Genomic DNA, 12,006 nt, shown 5'->3' with positions numbered 1-12,006 from the left:
GTGGCAGAAATAGCCGAATACACTATGTTGAAGGGGTGTCCACATACTTTTGTTTATATAGTGTATGCACCAATACAATTTGTATTGGATTGATTTGAAACTTGCTGTAGCGAAGCACGCTTCCATTCAAAGCCTGATCACGTGAAAAAGTAGTGTTGGGGCGGGATTAAATATTGTACTGCTACACATCCGCCAATCACAGCCTTTGTTTTGCGGCTTCCCATTCGACGATAAACATTCTGACCTGTCGCTGTAGCATTCTGTGAGGCAAGGGGTGAAGGCGAGCAATGTAAGAGTCAGGCTGGAGGTGTGTCGGGGTATAAGTATATCACACCGAATTGGATTCATTCACTAGAAAAATACATCCACCATGGCAAAATAATATCCCTGTAACACGGAAGAGACGCAAAGTCACTGTCGTGACCGCGAAGTTTTCAGTCAGGGGAAGGCAACGGTTAGCCTGGGAAGCTAGCTACTGTAGCTAACGCGTTACATATACTCGCTTTTGCTAGCAACTGACCTCCACAACACGGCGCATTGGTCTAGTGATCAATAAGTTACCCATTCCTTGTCGTCAGCCCCCCTTGTCTCCTGACCCAAAGTGGTGCCCTGCGTCCGGGTCCTGGGAATATGAGACAGAATGAGTCAGAGAGATACCCTAGTTCATCTGTTTGCTGGAGGGTGAGTATCATGGCTAATCGCTAGCTAGTAATACAGTCCAGTGTAACGTTAGTTACCATCATGCTAGCAAGCTATATAAAATGCAAAGATGTCTAGTTGGCTAGCACGTTAGATGCTGCTAGTCTAGACGTATCCACGATGATGTGCCTGCAGCAGCTGTTTTGCTAGCTAACATTAGCTATCTGAATTCAATGACATAGCTGTCTGGTTTTGGTAGGGAAATCTATTTTCCGTTGCTATGTAGAAGTTTTTCACCCACAACATTGCCAGCTCTTCAATTGTATACGAGTTTTGTTATTACCATTGTCCGACTATTAGCCATAACCCACGCGGATGCACTTGTTTCAGCACGTGCGCTCGGATGCCATTGTTTTGACCTTATTTCACATATTCTGACGTTATCTAATGTTAACGTTACCTGGCATCCTTTACTATCAAACTACTGAGCTCATCGTGCAACTAAAGAAATAAGGGGGTCTAACATTATGGTAAGCCGTAGACTATCAGGTTTCTCTCTCGGAGGTATAAGGGGTTTCTCTCATAGGCATGTGATCAAGTTGCGGCGTCAGAACCAAAACAAATGCACTCCAAGGTCATACCATGGTCAGCTATAAATTACCTGAACTGCCACAGCCGATGGGGGAACTCTTCTCCGATTAAACCATTCTTGCTACGCAGCCCGAAGTTGTAATGGTAAATAAATAGCAATGATGCTCACACTGTCAGTACGACATTGTAGCGAGCTAGCCCAAGATGTGCTCGTATAGAGCCTAATGTTACCGTTACTCCTTAAGGTCCACGGTATGCTATTTTCAGAGGTAGCCTGGCTCTGGCAGCCAAATATTATACCAAAACGTGAATCGATTCGAAATTACCACAAAGTTCTAGAAACATAAAGCCCTCTTCTTTCATATAATATAAAAATAATTTAATAAATGCAAAAAACACTTACTGTACCCTGTTTTAACCAGCCTTCTTTCATTACACCCATGTGTCTGGATCATGCCTGATAGCTAATTAGCACAGGTGGTCCCTATGTTTTCAGCAAACATGGCTGTAACATTTGAGATATGGCAGTGTGTGAACACTAACCCTATATAGGTGTGTATCAATTTAACCTTTTGTTTTTAGAAGGAAAAAAGTCTTGCTGGATGCTGATATGAAATATAAGGTCCTTATGCTTCCAAAACTGTACTTCAATGATGCTTGTTAATGTTCCGACTGAGAGTCAGGGCTTTTAACAAAACTTCCCCATACAGAAGACTCCTTTGTCCAATGACTCTTATGTGTATTGTAATGGAACTGAGAGTCAAGACCAAGGGCTAGATGAGGACTTGATTTGTTATATAGACTCTTACTATGTACATTCATATGGACAATTGCATGACCAACAGATGGGGTGTTCTAAAGATTATGTTGAAGATTTCAGGACTCACGTTTCAGCTGGTTCGCTGTAGTTTGTGAAGGCGCATGCTGAGCTTGAGGCTTCAGGGCAAGAAGCATTCCTGCGTGTGTTGCTCACAGACTCATGGCAAAAGACAGAGATGGATGAATAGAGAGCAAGAGAGCTCCTGAATTCTTGTAAACGAAGGCACATGGCCAATTTCAGCTCAGACAACCAGTTGTGTAATATCTCAGGGAGGGTTGGAAGACCCCTACTGTATGTGGTATGAGAGTAACTTGACATCGATACATTAGTGTACCTCCATATTCCTTCCAAAATTGTTATCGTTAGTTCAGGATGGGCAGTAGCCTAATCAACAGGGCTGGAGTTCCCCGACATCACATTATTTTTTTTATTTTTTTTTAAGAAAACATATTTTAGCATCCAAAGAATAGCCTGCATTTACACAGTACAATGTCATTTACACATGACTATTTTTGGGGTGCTGTATTTGTCCTGTGTAAATACAGGTTGTTCTTTGGGTGCTGAAATCGGTAGTTTTTAAATAAAAACATAATTTTATGTGATTTTGGAAATCCAGGCAGCCCACAGTAGTCGCTGCTCAACTCTATCGTAAATCGTAGCGTTGAGTTTAATCAGAGAGCCCCTTCCCTGTAACTGTGTCATGTGGGTTTCCAGAACATTTGGCTGCATCTCAAGTCTTTTATTGTCTCCTATCTTTTTATTGAACTCATAATAAATAAACACAATAGTTGACAGACATATTGAGTAATAGGCCTAGGCATGTTCTCCTTTCCTTCAAAATAACATCAGTAGCTTGTCATAGGACTATTGGTCCCAGGTAAGGAAGAAATAGTTTAGCCCTGCACCCTCCTGTTGTTTACCTTTTCTAATGTTCTCCACAGTGCTCATGCTCTGTCGCAATCCACATGTGCCAGACGTGTATGTCGGATTCCCTCGGTTCCACCTCTATTTACTGTGGCCATCTCCCTCTGTATCTGCCGCAATAGAAGTATGGATTAATAATCAACCATCATAGCAACAGAGTTAGGCCTGTATCTGTAATCTACTCTGGTTTGGCTGAAAATATTCTCACTGTCTTGTCCTTCACACTCTTATCTGTGTCTTTTCATAGTTTACGATACAACACGGGGCAATTGCTCAGGGCTAGGTTATAAACACATACTTTCTACTCGCCATATTTCCCCCAAAGGACTCATAGAAATTAGTCTACTTCTTTCAAATCATCCCGCTCCCATTGCGTTCAAAACCGTGTTGTATTCATGAGTTCCTATAAAGAAGCTCAGACTCAGTCAATGGTAGCCTAGTCATTTGTGTGCTTTTGGAAAGTGTTAGGTCAAATTAGATGTGTGAAAGGTACGGGCACAAAGTATCCGTGTGGAGACTAGAGGTTATTGCACTTATTCATTCCAGCCGAGAACTGTTGTCCTCAGATGGAGGGCATTACTGTGCTGACTCGCCAAGCCTCCCCTAGTCTCCACACGGATCCTCAAGCCTCCCCTAGTCTCCACACGGATCCTCAAGCCTCGGCACCTTCCAGATACAGTTTGTCTGCTGCTTTTCTCAAGCAGCTCAGCAATATTTGCTGCCACCTCAAAAAAGCACACAATTCTACGTCTGTTCCATCAGTTTGTGTGGGTTGTTTGCTCTGACACGCTCACTCTCTACCCTTTCCCATCCCTCTGTTCTCTCTCTGCTCTCTGCTCTCTTCTAGGTGTGGGGGAACGGTAGGAGCCATCCTGACCTGTCCCCTGGAGGTGGTGAAGACCAGACTACAGTCATCCCACATCACACTCTACGTGTCTGGGGTGCAGCTCAGTACCGTCAATGGGCCCAGCGTAGCACGCATGTCCCCTCCAGGACCCCTGCACTGCCTCAAGTGGGTATTATGTTCTGCCTGCACAACTTGATTTACTAGCATTGTCATACTAACATACAGTGTCAGCTCACAAGATCAAACAGGCGTAGGCTTTTATTTTAATGCCTAGGGATGTTTATTGTTAACCATCAAACATTACAAATACTATACTTTATGCTTGTGTTATTGGTTTAGATTGTTTTGGATTTATTACTGTCATTGCCCTCTAGCTTTGCACATTAAACTTCACAGTAAACAGTTCTAAGTAGTCTAATGCTTAGAAGTCTCAAGAAACCAGAGAGTAAATATTAGCTGGTCTATTTTGGGTGTTTACATGTCCTCCGGTTTACCCCCTATCCCCTCGTGGGGTTTGGCTGCTGGATCCCTCCCTCCACACAAAACCCCATGTTGTTGTTTGCTCTGGCCCATGTCTCCTTGGTAGGCAGAGCCATGTGGACTAAAATCCAACTCCTAAAGCGCCCCTCTCTCTCCTACCTTCAGGCAAAGGCCTGTCTGGGGATCTGTAGCCTACCCCAGCAGCAGGATATATCCCATCACTCCTATCATACATCATGTTTTTCTCTCTACAAGTTGTTGTTGCAAGTCTTTCAGCAGAGCCTATTAGTTCATTGTTATGAATTCCACTGAAGTTTCAGTGAAAATAATGTGAATATTTGTGAGTGGTGGGTAAGGGAATCCTGTTTTTATCTTCAGGTTGATTCTTGAGAAAGAAGGAGCCCGCTCTCTGTTCAGGGGCCTGGGGCCGAATCTAGTGGGTGTGGCCCCCTCCAGGTAAGCACCTAACATTACAACAACAAAAAGTAGATTAATGAAATTGTAGTACTGTATGATAATTTTATATTTCAGGATATACAATATCACCAACCACATTTCCATCTAACTAACTATATAGTCCATTTCATGCAGATGAATTACCTGACACATGGAAAAAAGGTCACAGCTGGGCAGATGGAAACATTAAATACCGGTACAAGTTTATATATGCAGACAGACAATTTGTTAATTCGACATGATGGGATCTTTTTGTGTCTGTACAATGGATTATGCGAGAAATGGTGGTGGAAACGCCATTATGCGCAAATATTGATATAATAACCATCATTTTGAAGTAAACTTGGGAGTCGTGATGATATGGGAGTCCTGCCACTATGACTCGGGAAGCATGCAGTTTATTAGGCTACAGATGAAATAAGATGTTCTTCACGGGGTGGTGAAAGTGGACGGTGATGAGCCTGATGCTCCTTCCCAATAAATATTCAGGATCTTATTCTGGTGACATGATTATCGGTGCTTGGCTGCTGTTTGACAAATACACAGAATACAAAGCTCTTATCCATAATAATCTCATAATGTAGGTAGCCTACCCGCACTGTATCTGCGAGCTGTTGGCTAGATCGCATGTGACAAGACTATAGTGGACACATTTGCTATATAGCTCAACAGTTTTTGTGACAAAACCATCAGTAAAGTTGGATGGAAACCCATTTAACGTATTTGTCATACATGGGAATTTAAGGGTAAAAGTAATTGTTATGTGCACTGTCATCATGCACAGCTTTTTATCTGCAAAAAGTCAGTTTGATGGAAACATCACTGGTGGGAAAGTTGTTTTATACAGGTTTTAGAATATTCACATGTAATTCAAATTGAATGTATATGGAGCTGAGCCAAACCATATCTCATTCCAATTGCCCCAAAAGTGATTCAAGTAACTGTCCAGTGAACATCTCACTTTTAAAAGTTCATATTCTGTTAACTCATACCCAAATATTGTTGTTTGGTTGTCCTATTGTATTTGTGGCCAAACATAAATTGGGGGGAAAAAAACACTTCAAAAACCCCATCTCAAACAGACCGTTTCAAAAATGCTATTTCCTTATATAACATGTCATGTTGGCTCATTGGCTGAGTTGGTCAATCAGCACTCTACTCGCATGGATATTTTTACAAGACCGGTATACGCCCACACCATTCTGTTATTGGGGTACGCCCAGACCATACCAACACAGAAGTTGCTTTTTGACATAATTTAAGACGTCCTTTTTGAACTTTTAATGTTGAAAGGCGATATCCCAAGTATAAATACACTAAAGTACACACACAGTTTTTTTTAGTGCCATTTAAAATTTGTTTTGTAAAATGGTGCTTTTTAGACACAACTACACATTTCAAAGAGTAGTAAATTCAAGGAACATGATTTAACTCCTATTTTAATGAAGCAATAAGGATAAGTGTCAGTGCTGTATCATGAATACAGTCACAGGTAAATGGCGTTGTGGGTCCGGCACCATGATATAGCACTGCCTTACTGCTTTTCTAAAACTGTTACCAGCATATTAAAATGACAATGAATATGTATTTTTATTAAAACGTTATTTTGATAAGTCAATTCATCCAATTTAATTCTTCCTCCAGAAGATATAGTCCAGACAAATCTTGTTAGTTATTTTGGTCATGTTGCTACAGATGAGACCCAATAGTTAATTCCTTTTGCATAGTTGCTATGCAGGCTGGATAATGTACTTGTCACTTGCTAGCTAGCCAACTTAAGCTAACTCAGTGACATTAAACATTGAACCTGGAATGACAGTACACCGGCTGCATTTTTGTTTGTTTGAGCTTCTTTTCTATTGGCGTTTACTTGTGATGATGACGTTGATGTGTGATTAACGACTGGCTCAGGAAAAAGTTGTCTCCTTTTGTCTGGGCACTGTTCAATCTATGTATGCTACTACAGAGATCAATATACAACAGTTAAACATAGTTTCTGAGGTCAGACAGGCAAGGCTTATATTTACCCCCGCTATACCAAACTATATGCTAGGCTGGAGGCAAGGGGAAATGATGTGCGAGTTGAAGTAAATGCATGAATTCAGACAGCAACAATAATTTTATGGAGGTGCAGGGCAAATTCTCAGATGGAATTGTTAGCGGGCATAGGTGTTTTTGTGACCGCCAATACAGCACGGTTTGGAACGCTGCTCGTCCAATCATCATCCAGGATCCAAACAACCAGTTTTATAATTCATTATAGGTCATATTTCACAGAAACCTAGAAACACTGGACAGTTATTTTAATGATTAAAAAGGGTTCCATCATATTCTGTTCCTAGTCATAGTTCAACGTCTGAGTCTCAAGCTCATGTTGTGATGCAGCAGAGGTAAAAACAGAGCAGCATTTTTTTCATGTCTACAGTGCATTTGGAAAGTATTCAGACCCGTTGACATTTTCCACATTTTGTTACGTTACAGCCTTATTCTAAAATTGATTAGATTGTTTATAAAAACAATATATATATGTATTCAGACCCTTTACTCAGTACTTTGCTGAAGCACCTTTGGCAGTGATTACAGCCTCAAGTCTTGTTGGGTATGACTCTACAAGCTTGGCACACCTGTATTTGGTGAGTTTCTCCCATTCTTCTCTGCAGATCCTCTCAAGAGCTGTCAGGTTGGATGGGGAGTGTCGCTGCACAGCTACAGTGCCTTGCAAAAGTATTCATCCCCCTTGGCATTTTTTCTTATTTTGTTGCATTACAACCTGTAATTTTAAATGGATTTTTATTTGGGTTTCATGTAATGGACATGCACAAAATAGTCCAAACTGGTGAAATTAAATGAAGAAAAAAAATACTTGTTTCAAAAAATAAACGGAAAAGTGGTACGTGCATACAGTGGGGCAAAAAAGTATTTAGTCAGCCACCAATTGTGCAAGTTCTCCCACTTAAAAAGATGAGAGGCCTGTAATTTTCATCATAGGTACACTTCAACTATGACAGACAAAATGAGAAAAAAAATCCAGAAAATCACATTGTAGGATTTTGTCTGAATTTATTTGCAAATTATGGTGGAAAATACTGTATCACTAGTGTTTGTGGTCATAAAGTTGACGGGGATCCATTTTACATCTTACAATCGTGCTTTTACAGAGAGGAGTTGTGAATCAATCACTGTCACAGTGATTATCTTACTCCTGTTTAATTTTTTAGACTGGACAAACAGCACTAATGCTCAGCACCAGGCTGTCCATCCCACTGTTTAATGCTATTACATAACACTGTCAGTCGCTGTGGAGGATAAATGAGGGTTTCTGGATGAGAGAGATAAGCTGATGACAGCTGCAATGATCAGGGCTCTGAGTAGCACTGTACTCTAGCCAGCCAGTTAGCTAACCATCTGTAGGACTGGGAGCGAAAAGATTATATGCTAAATTGCTACTAATGCTAATTAGCCCCTGGCCCGCAGATGATGATGATGAGTCTCTAAGTGGTAGCTAATGGTAGGCTCTAGCTAATAGTTAATGGTAGACGCTAGCTAATGCTATGTCTAACAAGAGCTTGTGCTAAGCGTGTTCAGAGTGCTTTGTTGACACTGTCAGGGTAGATGCTGATGCAGATCTCTCCCAGAGTCAAACCACCTGGACCTCTGACACAACACAAAATATATAGCCAAGGCTAAACACACCACACACTGTGACTGATAAGCTTTTAGTGGTCAGTACTGAAGTGTTTTTAGTGTTTTTTGCTCAGGGCAAGTTTGACATAACATGTACGATGGTTGAAGGTATAAACTACCTGTAGTTTGCCTGACTGACTGTCTCTGCGGTCAACAATGCTACATCTCTGCCTACCCAAACACAGTGAGACAATGACAAATTGACTGAAGAAGCAGAAACAGCCTGGCACTGGCAAGGCACAAACTTTGTCACTTTGAAAATGTGCATCTAGACTTACAGGTAGCTAATTGTTGAAAAAAGACTGAGATTAGGCCTAGTACTTGTGTGTGTACTAGAGGTCGACATTATGATTTTTCAACACTGATACCGATTATTGGTGACAAAAAAGCCGATACCAATTAATCGGGCAATTTTTTTTTTTTTTTTTAAACTATTTATTTATTTGTAATAATGACAATTACAACAATACTGAATGAACACTTAACTTAATTTAATTTAGCCTCAAATAAATAATGAAACATGTTCAATTTGGTTTAAATAATGCAAAAACAAAGTGGTGGTGAAGAAAGTAAAAGTGCAATATATGCCATGTAAGAAAACTAATGTTTAAGTTCCTTGCTCAGAACATATGAAAGCTGGTGTTTCCTTTTAACATGAGACTAAACTATTCCCAGGTAAGAAGTTTTAGGTTGTTGTTTATTATAGGAATTATAGGACTATTTCTCTCTATACAATTTGTATTTCATATACCTTTTGACTATTGGATGATCTTATAGGCAGTTTAGTATTTCCAGTGTAACAGTATAGCTTCCGTCCCTCTCCTCGTTCCTACCTGGGCTCGAACCAGGAACACATCGACAACAGCCACCCCCGAAGCAGCGTTACCCATGCAGAGCAAGGGGAACAACTCAGAGCGAGTGACGTTTGAAACGCTATTAGCGCGCACCCCGCTAACTAGCTAGCCATTTCACATCGGTTACACCAGCCTAATCTCGGGAGTTGATAGGCTTGAAGTCATAAACAGCACAATACTTGAAGCATTGCGAAGAGCTGCTTGAATGAATGCTTACTAGCCTGCTGCTGCCTACCATCGCTCAGTCAGACTGCTCTATCAAATCATAGACTTAATTATAACATAACACACAAAAATACGAGCCTTGGGTCATTAATATGGTTGAAACCCGGAAACTATCATCTCGAAAACAAAACGTTTATTCTTTCAGTGAAATACAGAATCGTTCCGTATTTAATCTAATGGGTGGCATCCATACGTCTAAATATTCCTGTTACATTGCACAACCTTCAATGTTATGTCATAATTACGTACAATTTTGGCAAATTAGTTTGCAACGAGCCAGGCGGCCCATGCATATACCCCGACTCTGCATGCAATGACCGCAAGAGAAGTGACAGAATTCCACCTGGTTAATATTGCCTGCTAACCTGGATTTATTTTAGCTAAATATGCAGGTTATATATACTTGTGTATTGATTTTAAGAAAGGCATTGATGTTTATGGTTAGGTACACTTTGGAGCAACGACTGCCCTTTTTCGCGAATACGCACCGCATCGATTATATGCAACGCAGGACACGCTAGATAACTACACATGGTTCATGATATTACTAGTTTAACTAGTGATTATGATTGATTGTTTTTTATAAGATAAGTTTAACCTGTAGTGACGCCCAGCCCGTGAACGGGACCGTTATCATCATCTGACACTAATTAGCATAACGCAACGGACATAAATCTTCCTAGAAAATATTCCTCTTCATGAAAATCGCAAGTGAAATATATTGGAACACAGCTTAGCCTTTTGTTAATCACCCTGTCATCTCAGATTTTCAAAATATGCTTTACAGCCAATGCTAGACAAGCATTTGTGTACGTTTATCATAGCCTAATGCCTTGCTAGCAGCAGGCAAACTTGTCACGGAAATCAGAAAAGCAATCAAATTAAATCGTTTACCTTTGATGAACTTCGGATGTTTTCACTCACGAGACTCCCAGGCAGACAGCCAAAGTTAATTTTTTTCCCAAAATATTATTTTTGTAGGCGAAATAGCTCCGTTTGTTCTTCACGTTTGGCTGAGAAATCTCCTGGAAATTGCGGTCACCACAACGCCGAAAAATATTCCAAATTAGCTCCATAATATCGACAGAAACATGACAAACGTTGTTTAGAATCCATCCTCGAGGTGTTTTTCTAATATCTATTCGATAATATATCCGTCGGGACAATTCCTTTTTTTTCTAGGACCGATTGGAGTAATGGCTACCTCTGCACTTTACGCGAGAATCTCTCTCGGAGCCACCATGTGACCACTTACGCAATGTGCCCCCATACGGCTATTCTTCAACAGAAATGCGTAAAACAACGTCACAATGCTGTAGACACCTTGGGGAATACGTAGAAAGAGTAAGCTCATTGATAGTACATTCACAGCCATATAGGGAGTCATTGGAACGCAGGGCTTTCAAAACCTGGGACACTTCCAGATTGGAAGTGCCCCTTTCGCCTGCAACATCAGTTCTGTTATACTCACAGACAATATCTTTACAGTTTTGGAAACGTTAGTGTTTTCTATACAAAGCTGTCAATAATATGCATATTCTAGCGTCTTTTCCTGACAAAATACCCCGTTTAAAACAGGATTTTGTTTTTCTTCCAAAAATGAAAATACTGCCCCCTAACACAGAGGTTAATGCTAGCTAGCAACTTACCTTGGCTTCTTACTGCATTCGCGTAACAGGCAGGCTCCTCGTGAGGCTGGTGGTTAAGAGCGTTGGACTAGTTAACTGTGAGGTTGCAAGATTGAATTCCCGAGCTGACAAGGTAAAAATCTGGCATTCTGCCCCTGAACAAGGCAATTAACCCACCGTTCCTAGGCCGTAATTGAAGATAAGAATGTGTTCTTAACCGACTTGCCTAGTTAAATAAAGGTGTAAAAAAATATATTTTAACGGTCAAATCCGCTTCCAAAAATACCGATTTCCAATTGTTATGAAAACTTGTAATCGGCTATTCTGATTAATTGGTCGACCTCTAGTGTGTACTGGATGTATTTATTTTATGGTTGCAATATTCCAGTAACTTCCTAGGTTTTTCATGAATCCTGGTTGGAAGTTTCCTAGTACCAGGAGGGAATAAGCAGGAAATCCGGAATCCTCCAACGAGGACCTCTGGTTGGAGGATGATTTGAAATAAAAATATATATACCAGAATTGTGCAACCCCTACTCCATTTAGCACTGTGTGTTTCGTCCAATAATGCCTATTTTAGACTGAAACACTCAGCCCAGTCGTTATTGCTGTTGGCTTTATTCTTAATTAGTATGGGTGTAATGGTTCATCAAATCCATGGTTCGTTACATATTGCAGTTTTGCTGTCAGTTTTGTTGCAGGGGGAAAATTAAATGCCAACAGGAACTATATTTAAAGATGCACTATGCAGAAATTGCTCAGCCATTTCCTGGTTGATAAAATTCTAATAGTTTGCCTAATTTCAGTTTGTGACAAAACAAGCAAGTATATTGTAGAGAATCATTGTACCATCTAAGC

General features: G+C 40.5%; 1 protein-coding gene across 1 annotated transcript in view; it reads left to right on the top strand.

Moving 5' to 3' along the window:
• The first annotated feature begins 241 nt into the window (after positions 1-241).
• Positions 242-12,006, top strand: part of LOC118392795 (solute carrier family 25 member 36-A-like) — a 28,752-nt gene continuing 16,987 nt past the window's right edge. The window contains exons 1-3 of the mRNA XM_035784809.2: positions 242-681; positions 3,822-3,986; positions 4,680-4,757. Coding sequence (XP_035640702.1) covers positions 641-681; positions 3,822-3,986; positions 4,680-4,757 — 284 coding nt within the window. The 5' untranslated portion in view covers positions 242-640. The remainder of the gene's footprint in view (positions 682-3,821; positions 3,987-4,679; positions 4,758-12,006) is intronic.

Source organism: Oncorhynchus keta, chromosome 1 (assembly GCF_023373465.1).
Source record: "Oncorhynchus keta strain PuntledgeMale-10-30-2019 chromosome 1, Oket_V2, whole genome shotgun sequence".
In the NCBI taxonomy this organism is placed as follows: Eukaryota; Metazoa; Chordata; class Actinopteri; order Salmoniformes; family Salmonidae; genus Oncorhynchus; species Oncorhynchus keta.
Note: the sequence above shows the minus strand (reverse complement) of the source record. Positions and strands in the feature narration are given on the sequence as shown.